Below are 24,943 nucleotides of genomic sequence, written 5' to 3' on the forward strand. Positions count from 1 at the left end.
TACCCTTTATAATACGATTTAATGTATTTTATACCAGAATGTACAATATAATATAACAATAAATACATAGTATAAGAATTTAAATAGTTTATAACTTTTATTTTTAATATATCGGACAGATATATTTTTTAGAAGAATTTACTCAGTAACTTTATACTTTAAATTTTTTTACAGAAAATGACTCATTTGAAAAATAGTTTAAGCTGGCGAAAAATTTAAAGTATTTATGTTTGTAATAACGAAATGTTTTTAGTAGCAGTGATAAATAATCGTCTTTATGTGTAAGCAATAGAGATAATTATTATTACATAACGTTAAAAATACTACTTATTATTATTTTTGAAAATTTCTTCCTTTTAAAACTTATATATTAATAATTCATTAATCATTCAAAGAGTTGGAAATTCGTATTTAAGCTGATAGATTTTATTTTTTCACTAGGTAAAACTTGTATAAAAAAGTTATTTAAACTTTGTAAAAAAAAATTTTAATTGAAAAATGGAATATAAATGTTGTACTTTTAGGTATTTATTTTTTTAAAAATACTTCTTATCTGTTATTTTCTAAATAAAATTTGTTAAAACATTAAAAAGATAGCACGGCAATACGTTTTTAAATTGAAATTCGACCAATGATATGAGTACATTTTAAAGTGTTTTATGAATTAACACATGATATGATTATGATGTATACATTATTATATGCTTCAATTTATTTTGATATGGTAAAGACTCTTGAAAAAAATTAACTCATTTTACTTTTTAACAAAATTGGAGAGAGTGTTTCGAACATGATTAACTTGAACTATCAAAATAATTTATAGATACTTACACTCCGTTAACACTGGGCGAGGTCTTAAAGGATTTAAACCTGAATGATTGATAATAATACCCTAAAATTTATGACTACACCCAAATATTTAAAAGTTGATGACTTTTTTCTGATAAAAATTCTTTTATAATTTGTTTGGAAAGAGAATATTTTGATTGAAATTTTAGTATAAGTTGTTTGTAAATTTCTGCCCATGCTAAAAACACCATAAATCATGAAAAAAAGTTACTGTTCATAATATAAAAACCTTATTGATTTTATCAATGCAATTACTACAGTAATGATATTGTCGCATAAATCAAACTGTTAAAAGTGTCAAAAAAAAAAAAAATATTAATACATTTATTTAAGGTTATTGACCTTATCTAAGTAAATACTGAAATGTTGTTTATTGAATTCAATTTTCATTGGAACTTGATAAAATGATATTATTGTATATTATGTACACGAAAAGTTGTACCATATAATATTAATTCTCAGTAATATTCAAATAATTATTGTGAAATTACGATGCTTACAATAAGTATGAGTTTTTTAATTTTTTTTTATGGGTTTAGTTTATCGTCGGACTAAAAAAAGCGGGTAATTAAAATTATATGTATATAAAAAAAAAATACATAATTATAAAATAACACATTTGTTTTACCTTTAAAACAAAAATATGGAACTAAATCATTATGATGTATAAAAAAAATGGCATTTATGTCCCTTTAATAATAGATACCACAATAATAATTATCAAAGCATAATGAATAAATTATTCATTCAGTACAATTTGTTTTAGAAATTTAACATGTTTTTTCGTTTGACAATATTCAATATTAGCAGGTTATAATATTCATCGGTTTACACACGTGTGTACAGGAACGGGGGCAAAGGTATTGGAAAAACTATCGTTATCGCATACATGTATAGTGATATTATCAGAACGTGCATAATATATGTACTTGATGTTGTGTATGCCAAGTGAGTGCGAAACGGATGTTTAAGTTCGATGCTTCCGTCGAGCAAGTGCGCTATAAAAAGTATGTGTGCACCATAAACGTAACTCTGATAAAATATTATGATGCTTGTATAGTTATATAAATGTACCGGCGTTTTAAGTCCTCACATAAAATATCCTAGACCGGTCGGGATCATAATATATGTGCTTTCTGCTGATATTGTCGGTAGACCACGAGGCGTTGCTACGGTATACAGAACGGCTAAAAGAAAATCATTATATTATGTTTTTCGTTGTTAAACCGTCGGTGGGTACTTAGTGCATTTGAACTGAATCGCACTTTCTGTCCACGTTATCCCTATCTCATCGCATTAAATGTTGATCCCCAGAGACTAACAAATTTTTACAGATCAAGTCATCAACTGTCTAATTACGTTAAACACTATTTTTTTTATTACTGCAAACATCAACTTGCCCAATTCATGACGATTTTGAAAAGTTGTCACCTTTGTTGCAGCTTAAGTGTTTCAGAGTTTTAATTAATATGAAATATTACAAATTACATTGTCGTCAAATACACAGGGTTACTGATAGACGATGGGACCGGGTTGTTATTGTACCCGAAAAAATCAATGCAAAAGTATTTTCAGATAAAAATACAACCAAGTAAGAAAAGAGTGATATTGGAGAGAAATAATCATTGTTTTCTCGAAGTTTTTTTCCTTCACGTTTTGGTAGTAAAGTTTGTTGTTAAATTCGCTTTGCGTGCTCTGCTTGACAGTCGGGTCAAAATATTAAATATAAATCCATTTCTGTTACAATTATAAAGTCCAGGCAGTTGGAATAATTAAAATAATATCGTGCTACGATTTTTACGTGTCAGTAAAATTACCCAGTGTCTTTACACGAGCATAATTTTTTTTCGAGATTTAATAGTCTATTTATTTGTAAACATCTAAGCTGAATAAAATTCTTACGAAACACTCTCTCTCTCTCATATTAATATAGCTTAATCAATTAGAATATTTCTATCACTACTATTTAGAGACGAAGTGGAATAATTTTATATTTTGAGTGTTTTAATGGTATGTTCTAAAAACTTTAAACACGTTACTTCGTTAAACGATTTTTCTAGTTTTTTGAAATTTTCTTTTAAAAATAAGTATGCGACTATATCTTATCAATAATCACAATTTTTTTATATACATATTTATAATAAGTTTTATAACCCAACTTGATACTATAGTTAATTATTTCAGCCTTCTTTTTGTATGACACCGTAACAACACGGTTTTTCTTATAATGGTAGAAAACCCATTAGTTTTATGTGGTTGTTAAAAATTACGTAAAAACCTCATTTGTTTTAGTTTCAGACTTGGTGTACAATTAAGATGGTAATAATTACCAACGCTAATGAAATAGCTAAGTCGTTAGGATGATAGGATTTCAGACCCCAAGATGAACTTAAAGCCGGCATGAGAACGTCAACCTCGGCGATTTTCAGTACTGATAGAAACATGTTGGTCTTTATCGGTATGGCCTGAGTGGTAACCATGTAAGAAAAATTTTTTAGTATGTCAAAGCATGCCAACTGAAACAAATAAAAAAAATTTGACTGTTAGTCCATAAGTATATAAACAGTATAGAATTTAGAAAAATATATCACAAGAAAAATATACAAATTGTTTGTTGTTACAGTTTTAAGATCATTGTTAACATTCTTGATTATTTATTTATAACATAAAAAATATTATCACATAAATACAATGTTCTTTTTTCATCGAATTTTATATTTTTAGCTCATGGATTAAATTTTTTTTTATTGTAAACGGTCAAAGAATAAATTAAAAAAAAAACCAATTACAAATAAAGTCATTTCATTGACTTTTTTCTTTGTATTTATCTTTTGTAACTTGTATATATTATACTGTGCAGTACCAGTGAAACAAATTAAATAAATGTTTACCCGTTTGTAAATAACCGTTTGAAGTTAAAGATTACGACAGTGTATTTATATATATGTATATATATTTTTTTAAGAGGTAATTATTATTGTAGTTTGTATTTTATGTAATGACACCCTACGCTTTATGGTAAATAGTAATTTTTATCATATTATATAAAGATATATTTATCAAATCAAATGATACGCGATTACAATAAAAATATTGTATTTGAGCTCCGTGTTTTATTAATTTGCATCGAGAAATAACTTCACCCCTCGCCAGAGTTTACGAAAAACTTCCTGTATAGTTTGGCATTATAACACTATGGAACTGTAATTCAGCTTAACAAGATTATTAATACTTTTCTATGGTCAACATGAAACTTAAGTACTTTACGATTAGACTTTAGAAGATTATTGCAATGAAACACATAATAAGATTCTATAGTTTTAAATAAGTTGCCACTAATAATATAGCATACCTGTTTTTTAATTTAAATAAATAAAGTAATTAGAAATTATTTTTTTGTAATATTCAGTAATAAAAATTTTGGCAGCGTAAAAGTTTTATAATTACACAATAATTAATTGAGTACAAATTGAGTACGTAGTCATTTTTACTTTTTAATAATTTAAATATCAGATATAATATAGTTTTAGATATTACAGGATAATGTTAATCGAATAAATTGATTTGGTTAAACTTGTTTAATTAAACTTATAGGATGACATTAATGTTTGTTTTCAAGTGAAATTATTTATTTGATACTACGAATCATAAAAAATAACAAGAAATGTGTCTTTATATATTGGATCAAATTATTAATAATAACTAAATATATTCAGCGAATATTAAGTTTGAATTATAATATTTTCAGAAATTCATTGAAAAATATTATTGTAAATGTATCAAATAATATTAGAAAGAAATTTTAAGTTTCAAAAAAGAAAGAAAAAAATAATTTATAAGATTTAAGGGAGTTTTGAATCGGGTGATAAATAAACACGGTGAAAAGACTGCGGCTATAGTAGTTAACGGTTGAATAATCATTTACTGTTTATTTTTTTATTATCGCTCCAGGATGCTAGCATTTATATGCGGTTATGTCAACTAATATAATAAGGATAGTGACATTATGAATAACAAAGTAGAGTAACATTTCTCAAAAGTAAAATAAAATGTAATTTACTTAAGTTTTCACTTGAAACACGCTTTTGTATTAAAAAACAAACATCTGTAAACACAATACACAAAAAGAAAAAGAAAGTTACTGTGAACTTTTAGTCACTGCCTTTACAAATAATTTTTGGCTATTTGCGACAACTTTTTCGTGGTTTGGTTGGTCATTTATGAATTACTACAAAAAAAAAATTAGGAGACATAAAGTTGCCGTTTATAGTTTGCTATTGGAAAAACAAATAAAATTAGGATTCTTTTAAATTTTCAGTTCAATGGATACTTTGAACCTTAGTATCAAAATGTCTTTTAAGTATTGATAACATTATAAGGATTACTCTGTAATATCCAAGTATCATAAGTTATAAAATCTCAAAATGACTATGAAAATACCACATTAAAATATTGAATATGAGTTTTCATGTTCATTTTTAATGTGTAATTTATTTGCCTAATCGATTAATAGTATAAAATTGTACTTACGTTATCTTGAATGACAGAAGATCGGACATCGGCTGCGTTTTTGGCATACCCACCGTTGGGTGTTAGTTTAGGAGACGCTTGACCTTTAATTATCATGTTCTCGAACGATAAACTATGAAAATGTAATTTGCAAGTTGTCTGAAAAAAAATCTTACTGTAAAAATTGCTATAGCATTCATTTATTTGGAAAGGCAAAAACATCATCCAAAGAGAAATAGATTCTTTGGTAGCGTAGCATTATTAATATTCTAGATGGTATTCTATATAAACAAAATTTATTGCGCATTGACTGCGAAAAAAACTGCCACGAAACTTTTAAGATTTAGTTTTACCTAAACAATGCATAACTCTAATTCCTCGCGAGTTGTAGTGATAAATGAATTTGTTATTCTGGATAGTTAGTAAATATATATCCTTGAAATTTGACTAAATTAAATAATAATTTGGGCTCTTCTGTAATTTCAAAGTCAAACAAAAGTAGCAAACTTCGTACAAAAATAAATACTTAAAAAATATAAAAATGACATGCTCAGTGACTCTTCAAAAGTCATAACAAGATTCTGGTAAATAATAATTGAAAATTCCTAAAATAATTGCAAAGGGAGAAATGCATTCACAATTAGTTTATTTATAAAATTTTCAAAACTAAATAACCTAAAAAGCTTTTCTGAAAAAACATCTATTTTGTTATTGTTTTTAAGGAACTCCTTTTGAAGTAAATAATTTTGTCACTGTCGTGTATCGCTCAGAGAGTTATTTTATAACTTCGGAACTTTTACTGGTAATTTTACATTTTGAACGTTAAAAAAAATCGAGTTAGGTTCGTACCGTCTTTGAGGCGAAAGAAATGAGTCAAGGTTTGGTGATACATGTAATAAAGTATACGTTCATGTTCTACTATTTTCCCGAATTTTACGGTTTTCGACGAACAAAGACTCAACTGAGTGCGGTGTTTGCCTTATTGAACAGTAAATTCACATTTTTTGTTTGTATTCAGTACAATGTTTAACGTTCCAATATATTTGCTCGTATTTGTACCCCAAATTACTGTTTCTGTCACCAAACGGCGAGGTACGATAACTTAATATAATCTACGGGATATTGTTATTTGGGTAAAACTGAAGCAAGCCAAAAAAAGTGACCTAATATAATTAACACCTTAGTATTCCAACACAAATTTACTGCAACGTGTTTAAACGTTATTTTTTGGATAATGATAGTTCATGTGGACTATTCTAAATATTTTTGTACTCCCGAAATAAGTTATTTAATTTCTATGCCCAGAGCATAACATGATTCGTGTATCACATTTTGATATTTGAGTGCTGTATATTGTCTATTGCAGTACAAAAAAAAAAAAAAACGATGCCCGTTTTCTTGAAATTACGTTTAAGAAGATAAACTCCCTTTCGGCGAAAAGCGTTTGTGGTAAATAAAAAGAAATGAAAGTCATTCGGCTACAGTTTATATTCGTTGTGGGGTTTCATTTTTGAACTAGTGCCAGTTGGTCTACTATTAAGGTGAAAAACCATTAATAAAACAAGTGAAAGTCATTAATCTTGATCAAATATAGATATGCGGGCTATAACACCAAAATATACTAATTGGGTCGAAGTAAAAAAAGCCATTAAAATAATTTAGTATAATATAATATTTTTAATTTGTTTTATTTAACAACTTGAAATTTTTCGAATGGCGACATCGGTGATTCTGACAGAAAAACTATATCTTTCTTTGAATAAAGTTATGGAATGTAGCAAAAATAATTTTATTGGAATATGTAAAAAACAAATTGTATTTCCCTATTTTTAGGTCAAATAAAATGAAAATTTCAAAATTAAATTTTTCTTTTAAGGATTTTCATTTCATTTTTTTAAATGTTACATAAAGATTAACGTACATCATAGATTAATATGAGGTAAAAAATATCACTTTTGTACACTCCTATGTTTCATTTTGAACATTATACTTTATTACTTAAGTTTAAACTAAATTGTTCACATATGGTACACGTTTTAATTAAAGCGTGCGTTATTCAACTAAATTATATTTAGGGTTAAATAAGGCGTGAAAACAAATTCCTAAAATCGCAGCTTATACTTTAGTAATTTATTAAGAAGATATCTCATTGAGATTTCAGTACGTATATTTCTAGAAGTTTTTTCAATTGCTTAATTCTCATGAGACAATATATGTGTTGAATAATAATATGGGTGCAGAGTATTCTCATAGAGCGTGTTTCTATTTATCTCATTGTTTGTAACCACTGACCTGTTTTCTTAGTTACTAAACATTCTATATGTTTTTCTTAAACGGACAAAATGTCGTTGTACATAAAAATTGTTTTGAAAAATTCTGTCGCTTGAAATATGAATTCTGTACGAATGAAATAGGAATTCATTATAAACGATTAGATAAATGTAAAAAGTGATAGTCATTTGATAATAAGGAAGACATATGTCACATTGGATTTATTTTTTCACATTAGATTCATGTTTATAAGGGTCAAAAAGAGAAGGAGAGAAAAAATTACAGACATTATTTTAAAACTTCATTTCTACCCTTATTTTTCTTTTCTTTTGTTTTACACCATTCATATAACAATCTTTATAATAGTAGGTATAAGAAAATGCCCTCTGAGTATATAAAAAAATATTATTTTAGGTATTTTAACCTAATATTTGTTACATTGGTATTCGTTCACTTTGCTCTATACATAAAAAATATCCTACATTTAAAGTGCATAATAAATTCTATATAAACAGAAAAAATTTGAAAGCTCCTTAAGTAAATTAAATAAACAGTGTTAGTTAGTGAATAGTTGTTGTCTAATACTATTTATTTTTCAAGTAACATATACCGGTATTATAAAATTGAAGTAATTGTTCAAGTGTCGCTCAAGTAATACTAACATTGGCCCAAGTAGTCAAACGAGGTTATTAAAGTGTTATTAAAAATTATGTTAAGTATTCTAAAATATGACTTTTAAACCTATTTTAAAATCGTTAAGTTAATATCTTTATCAATTATTAAAAATAATTATTGAAAAATAATTTTGAAAATTCATTGAAAAGTAATGGACTAAAACTATATTTATATATATATACTCCAAAAATCTTCGAACAATTTTAACCAATAGAACTTTACGCTATATCCATAAAAGAGTTTTTGAGAACGGTGTGTTCTATTGTAGTTCAACAATTTATTAGCTTGTAAAATAATTACTATTAATACTCTGCTATAAACTTACACACAAAGATAATACAATAAAGCATTCATTATGTTATTAAATATTGTTTGATGAAATTTAATACAATTCTAAACATGTATGTCATAAATTTGTTTGTTCGTAGAATCTATTACCGAGTTGACATTATAGTTATAGTACATAGTTTTAATTAGTTGTGTTGTATAATGCTTCATTATTAATGAGTATTTATTATTGTAGATTAATAACGCTATGACTGAAACAAATTAAATGCATGGATTCCTGTTTTTTTTCTAACAAAAATTGTTTAAAATATGTATAAAAATGAATAAAAAAAACGTTTTTAATGAATTTTAGTATAAAAACAAATATGCGCAATTGTTATGAGAACAGAAAACAAATTTAAATTTTATTTATTAACACTTACATTGAACTTCATATGATCTTGAATGAATTTCTGTATAGAATAAACCAGATCACCAATTTCAAACTGCATGATGTCCAAACTCTTCAGAAGAGATTCATCTTTCTCACTATAACCTAAGAATAGGAAAACTCCCGGTGTCAAGCTGTATGTACCTATAAAATGTATTATTAAAAATAAGTTATTAAAAATGACACGTGTTAGATTTTATAGAACAAACGGTAGAACATTATCAAATTTAGATCATTATCGATAAAAATGTAATAAATTACGATTAATAAAGAAATAATGGTAGCATCGGTGATCACTTCTTGCCTTTAAAATACCATCAAAATTAATATAAAAAGCCCAAAATAATGATCATTTTGACTCAGATATCACTCTGATGGTGGTTAGAATGCTCTCACTCGTTTAGATGCGGTCCGATATTCACAGAGACACTCACTGCGCTCAATCAATCCACATCTTCATAACGAAATATATGCGAGAAGTGATCCGCCATCTCTACAATTATATTTGTACAAGAATACAATATCTATTTATTTATAAGTGTCAGAGAAAATATCAAGATAGGACACTAATAATTTCACCAAATATAAATAAGGTTTAGAATTAAATTTTATGAGTACATAGATTAAGTAGGCATACAGGAAAATCAAGTGATCATCAATAATAAGAAATATACCAAGTAAATTTAATAAATCGATAATGCTTGTACAGAGTTACTTGGCATAGTTATATCTTTGATACGTGTCTATTTCAGGAGTTAGGTTGGAGGTTAATATGTTTAGCCACCATACCACTCTGGGTAGACACACGAGGTGACTCAATCCCACCTATCATCGATAACCGTTAATAACTCGTGGAATTATTGATATTAATGAATTGACAATTAATCACAATAAATCTCATATTAATAGAATAAATATCACTTTATTTTCCTATCTTTCTTACAGACCCTCGTACTCATACCCCGAGTAATAATAATATTATTAATACAACAAGAGAAGTGGCTCAAACAAGCACCCAACATCCTTTCATATTTATTTATTTAATTACAAAGTTCTTTTTAAACTACTACAAGAGTAAGTTACTACACATTTTAATGGTAAAATATTATTTGTAAATATTAATTATTTACATAGTAATAAAAATGTAGTTGAGTGACTGAGTATAATAATTACAATAATTTGTTTTATGATACGGCGTTTAGTATAGGCAATTTAGCTACTTGAATGACTATACGTGAATGTGGTATTATTAAGTATTAGAAAATAATTTATTGAAATAGAAAGCTATACAAAAAATGCAAGAAATTTTTTCACTAATTTATGAAATATTTGAGAAAAATGTTTTATTGAGACATGTAAATTGCATTTAATTTTTTTTTAATACGCCTAATAACTTGTTTAAAAAACAATTCGTGATAAGTCTTTTTTTATGGATTTTTTAGAGTTAACATCTTTTAAAAAAGTTAATTTTAAATTTCACTAACCTAATTTTGGTCGCATACATATGAAACGACCTACATAGCAAATACAACGGCCGCGGAAAGCAATGTATGCTGGCGATTCATGATGATAGAAGGCGATTTCCGTCTCGCAAGGTTCTGTTTCCACACAAATGGTCTGACACGTAAGGCTTTCGCCAGGTTTGCAATGACATACCTCCGAACAAGAATTATCTTCCAAACTGTGAAGCTGTTGGCATTATGTAAAAATCTTTCGTTATGTCAATACACAAATAGAAAATTTGGTTTAAAATAGCGGTAAGAGATATTACTCCCAATAATGTAAGAAAGAAGTGAAATATATATTTGTTGGCATGAAATTCTTTAAATCTATTTAAAAATACATTTTTAAATTAAGTTATCTAATTTAAGAAAATTTCCATTCGGGGTAATAATATTTAAAATTGAATGAATTATTAATAAAAACACAGTTTCTTTAAAAACACAATCTATGTGCACGTTTTTGTTTTTAACTTTTTCATAAAATATTCCGTTAACATGGATATTACAGGTATATTATTTTGTTTGCTCTACAACTTAATTTTACGGTTTACAAAATTTACCAGTAATATTAAATAACTCGAAATTCGTCGGAAAAAACCAAGTTCGTGGTACGGGAGGAAATAATGTATTAGCTGAATGTGGTTAATAATTAGAGAGTATAACCTCTAGGGCCAAAAGATTTTACTTTATTCATGTAAAGTCTTAGTGTATAACTGAGTGTTACTTACCCTAATGACGTCGCCTTCTAACATGAATTGTTTGTTGTAATGCGGTGATCTTTGTAAGCTACAGCCGCCTGAAAACAAAATTAAACATTACATACAGCGTAGTTAATTTTAAGTTAACATTTAATATTTATACGTTTACTACATTAAACTATCACATAACGAAATATAAATGACTTGGTTCAAATACTACTAAAATTTTTATCTGAAGGCATTTTTTTTAATAACAAAATAAAAATGTATTTATTTATATAATACTTATTCATTTATTTTCAAATTCTAATCAAGTTAGTTTACCATCATCTTATTTAAAAGTATAATTTGATGAAATAAATTTCATTTAGTTTATTTTTCGATATAAAAATAATAATTTATAATAATTTTTTTTTCTCGACATGATTTTATTTCACTTACGCAAAGGTATCTGGGGAGCTATCGTTGTAGTGGTAGTAGTAGTAGTTGATGTAGTGATAGTTGTAATAAATGATGTGCTGAGCGTGCTCGTTGGAATTGCTGTACTTTCAGGTTGTTTGAACATTTTACCAGCCACCAAGACTTTGATTGTTGTAACATCTGTATCAACAGCTTCAGATACTGCAATTTCAGTTGGCGATGGCTTAAAACCAGCAACGGTTGAGGTGATCTTATGTTGGTGATTACGTCTGGTACCGATAGGCGTTAATTGTCGAGTTGATGATGATTTGTCTAACGAGTTCATCAAATACTTCATTTTAGATATGTGAAAATCTCTTTGTGCTTCGACTAATAAACAAATGGAACGGTATTTGAATTGTTATAAAAAAAATGTCGAATGTAGAAGATTCGAGTATGATTATATCACAACACATACTTACCAACGCATGAATTGAACCAAAAAACTCTTTGCCATCCCATGCAGTCGTTGAATTTGGCCGGAGACGTGTCTTTACACGCACAGTTGGTTCGCAATATTGTGCCTAATACGCCGAGTATGGATTCTCTACACTGTGATGGCGATCCGGCGCATCTGTTTGTTTGCTGATCGACCGAACATGTTTGCTCATAAGCCTCTAGTCTAAATCTATAGCACATCAAAAATATTACATCATTGTTATGGTATGACAAATTTTCAAAAGATTAAATACTAATCGTCGTTTTAAAATGTGTCTTTTTTTTTTTCTAAAATAATGATCATTACTAGAGTATACGTCAGAAAAATATTTTCATATTGTGTTACGAATAAAAGCGAGTTCCAAATAACTTTTTTTACTCAATTATTTTTAACTGCCATATGATAAGATTATATGATATACCAAAGAAATAGTTGAAATAATTCTTGGAGTCAGTAATATTATTATTTAAAATAGTTTTTCTACAACTGGTATAATATAAAATTCTTTAGAATTCATATTAAGGTTCTATTCTAGAGTTCATTTTTTTCATATTACAATGTTTTTTTTAGCATTAAGTCAAACAAAAAAGAGACTAAATAAGGGTCAGTTTGCACGTGTATACGGTTTTTGGCAATGAAATACAGGTGGGCTGCTAGTTTTTAAGCTTTTAAGTGGCACATTAATAAACTGGGTTTGTGCTAAGCGACGGTTTTAGTTTTAATTTTTCTAGTTTTATTAGCTTTAATCACGTATACCATTAAGTATAAGAATTCATACGGGTAAATTTTTGCAGTAAAAAACGAGCTACAAAAATGTTATATAATGAAAGTTATTCGGAGTTATAATAAAATGATTTTAACTAATTCATATTTATATTGTAGAGTTTAATTTAAATGATAATGTTAATTCTCAAACTAGTTACAATCCCAACATTTTTATAATTAAAATAACTATTTAAAATAAATTACTGATTCCTAATGGTTTTAGTGCCTTTTTCTTTATATAAAAGTTACTATTTTATTGTCACTGGTTTTCTTATGTTATAAATGTTACAATACAAAATTAAATAACGTATTAGGTCACATCTAGTAGAAAGAAAATATTGTGCTGCAGTCATAAGTAATAGCACAAGTATACCAACCTGCACTCTGGTTTTGTCCGGCAGGTTTCAGCCAGAAAATGACATGGTACTTTAGCTGGACCATCAACGCGCTGAGCGCATTCAGGATGTAACATTTCTTGAGCTATTAAACATTTATCTTTGTCAACACCAGATTTTCTAAAAAAGAAAAATATAATATTTATTATATAAGACGTTCAGTGAATGAAAAACGGGTTTCTATTGATCTCATTGTTTGCAACAATTGACCTGTTTCCATACTTTTTGAATACTATGTAGATAATATATTTTAATTTTGCCAAACTATCCAAGTTCTTATAAAAATAAAGTAACGATACTCATTTGTTAAATAAATTCTGATTAAAATTAACTACACGTTTTATTTTTGAATAATTTTTCCTGAATAGAAAATAATTAAATTTGACTGTATTAGAATTATTGTCATCGCAAAGTTATAAGATATAAAATAAGACTCCATTCACAATATCATATCAAATTAAATTTGCTCACATTGTACCATTATTGATTAGTAAAATTTAGTTAATGTTTATATAAATCTAGAGGGTAAACCGGCCATTAATACATGTACTTAGTTTTAAATTAACATATAAATTATTTTCATGATGTCATTAAAGGTTGCTATTGTTAATGTTTACCTTGTTATTGTAGTTTTACACATTTGTTGTACCCCTCAGGCTTTAGTCCAGATTAAGCTTATTAATCAATAATATTTATATAGAGGTCGACTGAAATATTTTCAAGATACCTTCACACGATTTGGGATGAACGTTTTATTTTTAGAGATAAATTTTACAGTATCCAAAAACTATTATTGTATTACAGGTTATTTTGCAAGATACGATTGACCTTTTGACCCGGACCTACTCATGCAACAGTAATGAACAATCTGAACTTGATGTTGGTGAACATTTTTATATTAAAAAGAACAAATTAACTGTATGTACATTAATTATGCAACACATTTATTCTAATATCTAATAAGTATCAATTTGGTATAAACTGTAATTTAAAAATATTAGACGCGTTTAACACAAATTATTTTTATGTTTGCTCTCGTTATATAAATAATCTTAGAGAACTTATTTTCGCTAACTTTATATTCCACAATACTACTAAATTATTTACGTTAAAAAACGATGAATATATTTATAATTATCTATTTAAAATTAAAAAAAAAAAAAAAATTGTTGGTATATAAACAATATAAAAATTATTCTTTATGGTTTAGTTAGATATTTTTAATGTTAAGCTTTACATAAACAGTAATTTTATTTTATGAGTTAGTTAATTTAAGTGTTTCTTCCAATTGATTGAATTGGAATGAAATGAATGATTGTGACTATTCATCACATCGTACCATAACTGGCATGTTTTTAACATAAAATCACTCACTTGCATAGACAAAACGCTATTTCTATAGAGAAAGGTAGCAAAGAATCATTTCTATAGAAACTCTGCAACGATTCCATGCAATTTGTCTTCCTGCAGTGTTTTTGATTGCAGTTTCGAATTACCGACGCAACCATTTCCTGACATTCGGGATGTTTGTTACAAGCTTCTAGTGCTTCGTGACAAGTGCTCTGGAAATTAAGTATAGAATTGTCCGTAGTCACTACCGACTGGGGACCTGCAATACAAAGTAAGATATGTAAGTATTATTCAATAATTTTATTTTATCTACAAATATTCTTTGTATTATTTTCGTGGATAACTAAACATTTTATTACGTAAAATATAACGAACTTTTTTTGAATCCATAAAAATACCATACAACTGTAAACAATAAAATATGCAATTTTCTATTACGCTAGTCAAAAAATCAAAATTCATACTTTTTGAAACTATTTAAAATAATTTTGTAGTAATCAAGTAATAAAAGTGCGTCTCGTTCGCGTTACTTTTTACCGGAACACATAATAATAAAAACATACTACAATAGTTTTACTGCTTTTAGGCCTCTTAAACGATCGAACCAATATCGTTTAGCCGACTAATTTATGTATACTAATTGTAAGGTTGGCTATTTCTTACACTAGTGGACTAGATACAATTTTTTTTTTTATCTTCAACGGCAAACAATTTTTTGTACAAAAAAAGAATACTCAAAAGTATTAATTTTTTTAATCGTTTACCTAATTTTCTTATGGACATTTCAGTAATAATACAGATCTAAATTAAAAAAAATATATTTCAAATTGTTTAATGAACAATATCATGAAATTATATGCAGATTGGCTTATGGGCAATTTAAGATTTTTCCAGCGGGCTGCGTTAGAAAATTTGATGTACTCTAATTCTAACCTTAAGAAAAAAATTGTTATAGTAAAAAAAAGTGTGATCGTTTTTAACAATATAAGGTATTAAGTGTCTTTTGAAAATATTTTATATATTGATTTTTTTTATTAAAAATAATTTATTTGAAAAACAATTATATTTAATTTGATAATAAATATTGAATAAAGGCAAGATAATTGCTCGGTATATTAATAACAAATGTAAATAAATATTTATTCGTACGAATAATTTAAAAAATAATAGTTTTAAAGTATTGAAGAGTGCTTGTTATATGTCTTCACATATGCACGAGAGCGCATTCAGTTGAGTTGTTGGCGTTTTTTAAGGAGGAGAAATTTTGTTCTTTGAATTCTGTCAGCTTCGTTCGTGTGATAAAACTGGTGTAATTTATTTACAACGGATGAAAAATGTTTTTCACAGAGTTTATACAAGTGTAGGCTTATCAGCAGTTTTCAGTTATGAATATTCATCATAAAGAAAATAAATTTAAAACTCATTATTTTAATTATTCATATTACAAATAATTTTATATTATTCATACTAATACAATTCAATTTATAAACCTATATTGGAGAATTATTAATAGAATGTATTTATCTAATAGTTAAAGTTATATTTTCTTATATCGTTTTATAATTTATATTCAAAAATTTATCTATATGACAAATTAAAGTCAGAGTGAAAATAATTTTCATATGTGAATATTAAATGCCATGGGATTGCTTCATATTGAAAGTATATATTTTACTTTATTCAATCGAATTCGTTAATAAAGTTTTTCACATCATTTGTCAACCAATGTGACGTAAGGTCTCTAAGGCAAAGAATGTAAAGTAAACAAAATTTTGGAAAATTAGTAATCAACCGGAAAGGATATAAAATCCCTTAACAGTACTAAGAGCTACATATGATCTCGTATGTTATTTACCACCACAAAGAGAATAATTAATTATCTTTGCGGAAAATTACTCTTTTAAAACTGAATTTATTTTTAAATTACGTTCAATAAATTTAAAAAGCTAGAAAAAAAATTTTTTTTTTCATTTTTTCTATAGAAATCTATACTTATTCGACTCGATCGACTTTCGCGTTAATGTGTATAACATTTTTTTTTACAACAATAAGATTGTTAGACAATTAAAATGTATCGTTAACTTTTTGTGTCGAAAAATAATTGAATTAAATCATAAAAGTATAGAGTGTACGTGAATCTGATATTTGAATTAATGATAAACGTAGCAATGAACACTACGGGAGATTGTGTATGAACTTTATTAACCATAAACCGTGAACGCTGTTAAAATGTCGGTTTATTTGGTCAAGGAGTCGATTTAAATTCCCTAAGATCTGCGATCCTCGTTGATTTTTATTAATTCTTCATAAAGTTCTCTGTAGTTTAAACTTGAATAATTTGGAAGTTAGTGGAAAAACATTTAAACGCAACACAAATTTATCAAAACTTTTATACACTTTTCGGGTGCTCATTACTTTTGGTTATTTGTGCGCGTTAGGCTGTCTGCGTTCGTTTAAGCCAGTGGGTTTTGCTTTCCAATTGTAATTTCATGCGCAGCCGACTACATATAATTCGATTATTTCGACCGAGCAACGACCGTATAGGGTCGGCACTCACCATAAACGTAAACTTTTCGTTTTTATATTTATTTTCTACACTCTCAGCCAATAGGAAACGATGTGAATTTATTTCAGTTGGGTTTTGCGTGATTAGATCCATTCGAGGTAGCAACATGGATTTACCGCCGTGTACTTTTCAGCGCAACAGCACGTAACGGCAATATTTCCCGAAACGAAAATTACCAATAGATCAATCAAAATTCTATAAAATTGAAATGTGTCTTTGCGAGCAATTTTCTGTAAATTGATTCTATGCGAAACTGAGTAACGCTAATATAAAAACACGTGGAAAATCGCACTAATACCATTTGTTTTTGTGTGTAATTATCAATTGTGTCAGAAAACAATAATAAAAAAAAAAAAATTTTCTGATTAAATAATTTAATAATTTACATTTTTTGTTTAAAACTCGATTGTGGTCCGAAGAAACGTTGCAAATTTAAACTACGAAAATGATTTGTTCGATTTTCCGAATCGCTAACATAAAAATACTACTACGCCCGATGACATCGTGATTTAGTTTTCAAATAAAAATAAATCCAACGACTGAGGATGTGCGATTTTTTTGGAGTAACAAGAACATAAGTATGTACTGCATCGTAAGTAGTGTGTTCGGGCGGTAGTTAGTAAGAGTGTAAAACAAAAGAATATATTAACTCGAATTATATTTGAACGCCAATATTGTTTCAATAACTCATTAAATAATAAAACTTTTTATTCGTTACACAAGTAAACAAACGTTAAGTATTTTGAATTTGTGTTAAAAAACGAGATTTTAATTTCATCGTCATAAAATAAAATTGTTTTTCCAATAAAAGTTATTGAGTGCAGAACAAATAATAAAATGATTTACACAAAGGCAATTCGATTTGCTATTTACGGAGTAATAAAGGAGTTTATTTGTTAAATGTATTTGAACAGGATCTGTAATGCCCTGTGGAACACATAATGTTATTTTAAATCTATTTTTTTTCAAATTATTTGGATATACTATTAATAATTCTGTATGAAATTTGCAAAAGTATGTTTGAAAATCGAAAATTAGTAACGGCTCGGTGAGATAATAATGTAATTTATCGAATAAATTGATTAAGTGGTTGTAAATAACCCACAAATATCATTGAACCCTTTTTAATTCAATACCGGTAATTAAATTATATTGTTAATCTTTAGAAGTCATATTTGAAATACAGTGAAATAGGTATATTTATTTTATCGATTATGGTCGGACGGTTTATAACCAGTAAGGACTAAACATTTTTATGTTTACAAATTTATCTTTAATGGACTTGTGTTTGAAGATATTTTCCGTCATTTTAGAAACTTGAAACATTCTCCTGCAAATTTCAGATAATTATTATTATTACTTTTTTTTTTTTTGAAATAAGATCTGTAACATATTAACTTTTCAGCAACGATGTTTTCAAGGTTATTAAAAAAGTTACAACTTCAACTATTGGCTCTATAAAAGGTAAGACATTTGCCAAAAAAAGTTTTTAATTTATTTACTCTTAAGGTTGATTAAAAGATACAGCGTTGTCCCAAAAAAGAGAATTATTACAGTTTGAATAAGTTGTAACAATTGTAATGATTCTAAAATATACCTATGTATTGTTTTAACTCTTTATAGTTAAAATGTCCACTTTACAAGAATAATTTCCCTCTGGGAACAATTATTATTTAGCTTGACGCTTTATTTTTATGTTGCGCGTTGGTCTTGAGCTGATGGGGTAGAATTTAGACAACCTCAGTGGGCTGTGTACCATTAGCACTTTAATTTTTTCGAGTAAAACATTGTCGACCGGCGCCGTTGAGGTGATCATTTACTGACTATTTTGGTGGTTATGGAATAAACATAACAACCGTAATAAAGGGAAAATATTTTACTTTCCTAAGCTCGACGCGCCGTAGGCTGTTTATATAAAAAATGAAAGCTATAATTGGTACAACTAAGGACTATGTAGACTTTTCAAGACAAAGTTTTGTTTTTGAAAATTAAACAAAAACAACTCGACAACTCGCTTACAATATTGAAGTTATAACAATTATTGTTGTTGTTCATTTAGAATGAATTTTGTTTTTGTTTTGTTATTCGTGCTAAACTATTAATTACTTGAAAATAAAAAATTACAATTTCTATCAAACGCTTAACTGACGTTCCGTTAGTCCTTTAATAACAAAAATTGTTGTTTCTAAGGTATTCAAGGTCCTAATAGTTGCATGGTATTAATACATTATAGAACTTTATAAATCTAGTTATAATATCGTTATATGATTTTTATAATGATTGTTTGAACATTTGCAATAAATAAAAATCAATTATTGAATAGTTTAGAAATCTAAAGCTACGTATTATATTTGATAATTTATTATTGAACTCAATTATAATAAAAATGATTATAAAACATTTATATTTAACTAATTAATTCATCCTGTACCGCTTATATATGTTTAATAGTATAGTAATATATATATACCTATGCACGAATTTTCGTTTACCATAGAAAATATTCTATCACATCTCTTTTTTAAATGGTTTTGTGGACATATACATCCAAAGATAGGAGTTTTTCTTAAACGGATCCAATCTTGATGACAGTCTTCCCTGAAAAATAATCATAATATATTAAAAATACTAAATAAGTGTCAACTTTAATTTTCTTTTTTGTAATATCAATAAATTTCAATGAAATTTTTTTTATAGTAAAACGATTCATGTTTACATTAAAAGATTATCATTTTTAACCGTCCCCACGATAATATCTATTTCTTTACCGATGAATTTTTTAGCATGCTTTTCGCTTTTACCATTGCATTATGTATTTGCTCAACTGTCGCTGAGCATGTATCCGTTTTATGTTAATATAAAGACAAGGCTGTCAAACACACAAAGTTACGATATATCATTTGAATGTTCCTATACAACTATCTACAATAAACGTATAAAATTTCAATACATTACGATACTTGTAATCATAAAAAAATAGCGTCATGTTATATTAATGTGAATACATCATACATAAACTTAGTTCTGTTCTTTTTAAAGTGCTCTTTTATATATAAAAACTGAATAAATATGTTATTATAAGTATCCTTAAGGTAATTTTTATAAAATTTTTAAATTTATCAGATTTAAGTTTCTGCGAGTAAGGTATTGGCTTTATAAAGATATTTTTTTTATCCATAGTGTAAAATATTATACCCAGAAAATCAAATTTGCTCTTAAAACAACCAAAGTGAATTTTATTGAGTTAAGAACTATATGTATTATATGGTAGAACATATATATTACCCATCAACTTCAAATAAAATAACTTCTAATAGTGGTAAAGAATATAAGGTAATGGAAAAAAAAATATGTTTAATTTAAATATTTTGTATGTTTGATGTGTTCAATATTACAGTAATATTAATATTAATTTAGTCATATTCGGTGAATAACATTAAATGACTGTTGTAGAGAATTATAATGTTAAGGCAGAATTATGTTAAGTCGGTTTCTTATTACATCGAGGTTTTTCATCTTGCTGTAAGAGTATAATTTTTAAAAAAATTCACCAAGTAATGTGTTTAAAATAAAATTATTACTAAATTTTTGTATCTTTATATTTTTCGTTAAAATTACTCTTGGTATATTTAAAAGGGATAATAATTATGAATGGTTAATTTGAAAAGTAGCCTAATATAAATATAAACTTGTGTATCTCCAAAGGCTTAAATTTTATCAATTGGTTTCATTGGGCAAGACGAACTCCGTTTTGAATAATGTAGAAGGACCTTATATCCCATGTATACCAATACTTTACTATCCCTTTGAAGACACCAAGTCCATAACAAATCGCACAAATGTAGCCGTTCAATGCATCTGTTGTCTCACGGGACACATCTACATTGAAGGGTTAAAAATGCTTAGGCTAAAATATTCTCAGAATCAATACTTCTGGCGAAAAAGAAAATACTAAACTAAAAATATTATCTTGATGTTAAGATTTGCAAGCTGTTTTATCATAATTAAGATATTTACGAAGATTAAGATAAAACATTTTGTATTAAGTTCATAAAATGTTTTCTCAGTAGTATATATAAATTTAAGTAATAAAAAAAAATAAGTGACATTTTTGGTGAAAATCAATTAAGGTAAAATAAGTGTAAAAAGCTGATTAGTTTTTTTTTCGAACTAATGATGTACATAATAAAAATTGAACACATATGGCTAATATTATTTAAAATTAAAATTATATTAAAAATATTTAACTCAATTACTTGTATGTGTTTAGAGTTGATAAAAGTAACATTATTCCCCAAATAAGTATATGATTATATATTATCATTATTATTAAACAGAGTGTTCGGTAAATAAGGAAACAGATCAATTTGTATCACATGCAATTTTGGACAATTTCTAGCGGAAAAACTTAAAGATAAATTCGCTACTGAATTACATAAAGGTTCTACATTAGACCATTTCTATGAAAAGGAACAAGATAAAGTATTAGCAACTTAAATGAACATTGCATTAAAATCTGACATTAAACACGACGGTATAATGGCAACTCTTTGGCTAGCTTTTAGAGGTAAGGTTTAATGAAACAAGGGAAACCAATACCTAGTAATTTGATGAGCAAAGCATTTAGAGGTGCAGGACAAATGAGTGTATACATAAATGAGGCCTCCATTCGTTCAAACATAACACAGCACCTCATCATGAACACGAAAAATATAATAAGCACTGTAGTGTAAACCGCAAACGGTTCAAACATTAGAAACTTAATGTAAATATATTAATATATAATAAAAAAATTAAATGAAGGAGGTACCTATTCATCGCATTACAAAGTGTAACGCAATCGTACAATAAATTTCATTCAAACTTTGAATAAGCATCACCACATAAAGTTTTTCTAATTAAAATATATACTTTTCATAATAATGGAAAATGTTTAAGTAAATATAATATATATTACTTTAAGTGTGTGTATCTTAATTCCATTATTCCATAGTATACATGATGGATTGTAGCTACTTCAATTATGATAATACACTTCATAATTATTTCGCATTCATTCCCTATCATATTTGAGCATTGTTAGAGTTTTCATCAACCAAAAGTTTACTTTTTAATTGAAATTCCATTAAATAAAGTCAAACGGAAGTCACGATTCAGTAAAATTACGTTAACAATAAACATATTGGCCACGGTAGTGAACTAATGATGAACCTTTGATAATGCATAAATATCTGAAAGTACTTACAGGTTGAGCGCTTCGCAAGTATTGTTTTTGCCAACTTTGCAACTGTTCTTAAAGTCCTCGAATGTTTTCAAGCAGTCTGCTGATGACTCGCACACTGATAGCGCATGGTTGCATGATGCTAACGTATCAATGTAGAATGGATCAATCTCTGTAAGAACAAACAAACAATGAAATAACATCAATATAATAGTGAAAATTATGAAACCAAATTAAAAACAAACAGATACTACTTCTTTAGATTTCTGGACATATTGAGATTACTGACAACAAAATTGCTGATAAATATGCTAAAAATGGCCGCTAACAATCCAAACGTAGAAATATAAAATCAAGTAATAAATTACGATATTAACAGAATTATCAGAATTAGTACAATCGAAAAATGGAAAAAACTACGGAAACAATAATACACTGAATTCTNGTACAATCGAAAAATGGAAAAAACTACGGAAACAATAATATACTGAATTTTACCCCATAAGAAATACTGTGGTAAAATGAGAAACCTTCAACCTATAAAGAATAACAAAAAAATCATAAACCATCTACATATAACAGAATATAACAGACTCACACATTAATTACTAATGTCCAAAAGAGACCCGCCACGATGCATATCATGTTCAGTAGTACTCACAGTTAAACACATAGTTATAAAATATTTTAACTACCAAACTTATCGACTACAACCTCAACATCTCACTAGGACCAAAATCAGNAGTACTCACAGTTAAGCACATAGTTATAAAATATTTTAACTACCAAACTTATCGACTACAACCTCAACATCTCACTAGGACCAAAATCAGAAAAAAAACGAAGAAGTCCTCAAATTTCTTAATAAAAAATAATAAAATTCTGAAAATTGAGTAAATAATAAATATAACTGGAATATTTCAACGACCTAAGCAGAGAGCTATAGTTAAGTTTCGAGTAGTAACAAAATTCTTTAAAGATAAAATGTACAATAACATAGAATATTAAAAAAAATATTTGATTACTCATTAATTTATTATTTAACGAATAAAATAAACATTTTTATTATAAAAGTGAAATTTAACTCGTATAAGGAAACAAATATAATATAACGAAATCTGTAAACATAATAACTATTTGATGGAAGAAAATATATACCACTTTGTAAGGTCGTTGTAAGTACGTTTTCTAAAATTTGTTTGTGTCATAAACTCCTACTATTTTAACTATAAAAACATGGTAATAGTTTCTCCTGGAAATTCTAAAGGTTACACAAAGATGACAAGTAATAAATAAACTTAAAATCCTGTAATGCTTATTAGGTGTTTTTAGTGTCATAAAAGTACTTTGTCACGTTTTTCTTTTTCGTTTTAGTTGCTAAGGATAAGAGACGTGCAATATTTTGAAAAATTATATGTATCAACACATCATGATAACAGATGGTTCTGTAATGCATCTGGCCAATAAATGTTCTCATTTATTTTTCAGTTAGTTGTGGTTAAAGTTTTTCTTTGAGATTAATTTTTATTTATATTAAATCTTAATGTAAGTATTGCATGTTTCTTAAAGACAGCGTGACAAAATTATAATATTATTAAAGTAAATCGTAGAAAAAAATATAATGAATCATGAGTGGAAATTACAACGCAGCTGTCAGATAATACAAAATTTATTTTGTACGTTTATTGATATTAATCCAGCTGTACTATTTGAAATAGTCTTGCGAACTTAGCAATATTGTTATGAGGACAGAAGTATAATGCAAGTTCGCATGACATATATCGTTTTATTTTCTATCCCACCGTAATGATCGTTTGAGTTAGGTCAAAATGAATATGAGCGAGAAATTTTAAGCAAGAAATTTACCATGTTAATTCTTCCACAGTATTTTTTCATTTAACCTTTAATGATTGACGAAAATGAAGCCAAAAACTCATCATGAAGCTGTTTTAACTTTTAATGATGTAACATAATCTCAACAAATTTATTAATTTACTACTAAACCTATGAATGTTAATTTTAAGTTTAATGTTTATGGCAACAATATGAAACCAAGCACTTAATTTATTTGATTAGTTTTGCCAGTTAAATAAAGTTTAACGTTTCTGCTCATCATTTGATTAGGTTAATTTTATATGGCCTAAATTAAACTCAAAACTCAATTTTATTCACAATTATACTCGGTAAAATTCAGAAATATTTCGTTCTCGGTTTGTTTATGGCTTAATGTATAAGTTCAAAATTCACGTTTTAATTATTGTTTTTATAATAAAAATACAGTACAAAGCCTAACCAAACGCGAATTAATTTATTTTTGTACAACTATATACAATACACTCCCGTAAAATCAAACCCAGTAGCTGTTATATGTTTAAATGCTTTACTATTATTCTATTCAAACTGACAATTTTCACAATTTAAGTTTCTTTATAACCATATTTTCTGTAAATGAATTCGATAAATAAACTGATTTCAAATGAAATCATTGCGTGTATAAAATGATTATAAAAATGCTTTTTTATTTGT

The 24,943-nt window shown here is 27.0% G+C and overlaps 1 protein-coding gene across 1 annotated transcript in view; it reads right to left on the bottom strand.

Annotated features, from left to right (window-relative positions):
- Positions 1-248: 248 nt before the first annotated feature.
- LOC126897695 (uncharacterized) overlaps positions 249-24,943 on the bottom strand; it is a 60,765-nt gene continuing 36,070 nt past the window's right edge. Inside the window, exons 4-14 of the mRNA XM_050671484.1 lie at positions 22,442-22,589; positions 19,667-19,794; positions 14,655-14,889; positions 13,263-13,400; positions 12,104-12,309; positions 11,664-12,011; positions 11,253-11,320; positions 10,507-10,711; positions 9,015-9,166; positions 5,380-5,517; positions 249-3,365 (exon numbers count right to left, since the gene is read on the bottom strand). Coding sequence (XP_050527441.1) covers positions 3,144-3,365; positions 5,380-5,517; positions 9,015-9,166; positions 10,507-10,711; positions 11,253-11,320; positions 11,664-12,011; positions 12,104-12,309; positions 13,263-13,400; positions 14,655-14,889; positions 19,667-19,794; positions 22,442-22,589 — 1,988 coding nt within the window. The 3' untranslated portion in view covers positions 249-3,143. The remainder of the gene's footprint in view (positions 3,366-5,379; positions 5,518-9,014; positions 9,167-10,506; positions 10,712-11,252; positions 11,321-11,663; positions 12,012-12,103; positions 12,310-13,262; positions 13,401-14,654; positions 14,890-19,666; positions 19,795-22,441; positions 22,590-24,943) is intronic.

Source organism: Daktulosphaira vitifoliae, unplaced genomic scaffold, assembly GCF_025091365.1.
Source record: "Daktulosphaira vitifoliae isolate Bord-2020 unplaced genomic scaffold, ASM2509136v1 Scaffold_2, whole genome shotgun sequence".
NCBI lineage: Eukaryota > Metazoa > Arthropoda > Insecta > Hemiptera > Phylloxeridae > Daktulosphaira > Daktulosphaira vitifoliae.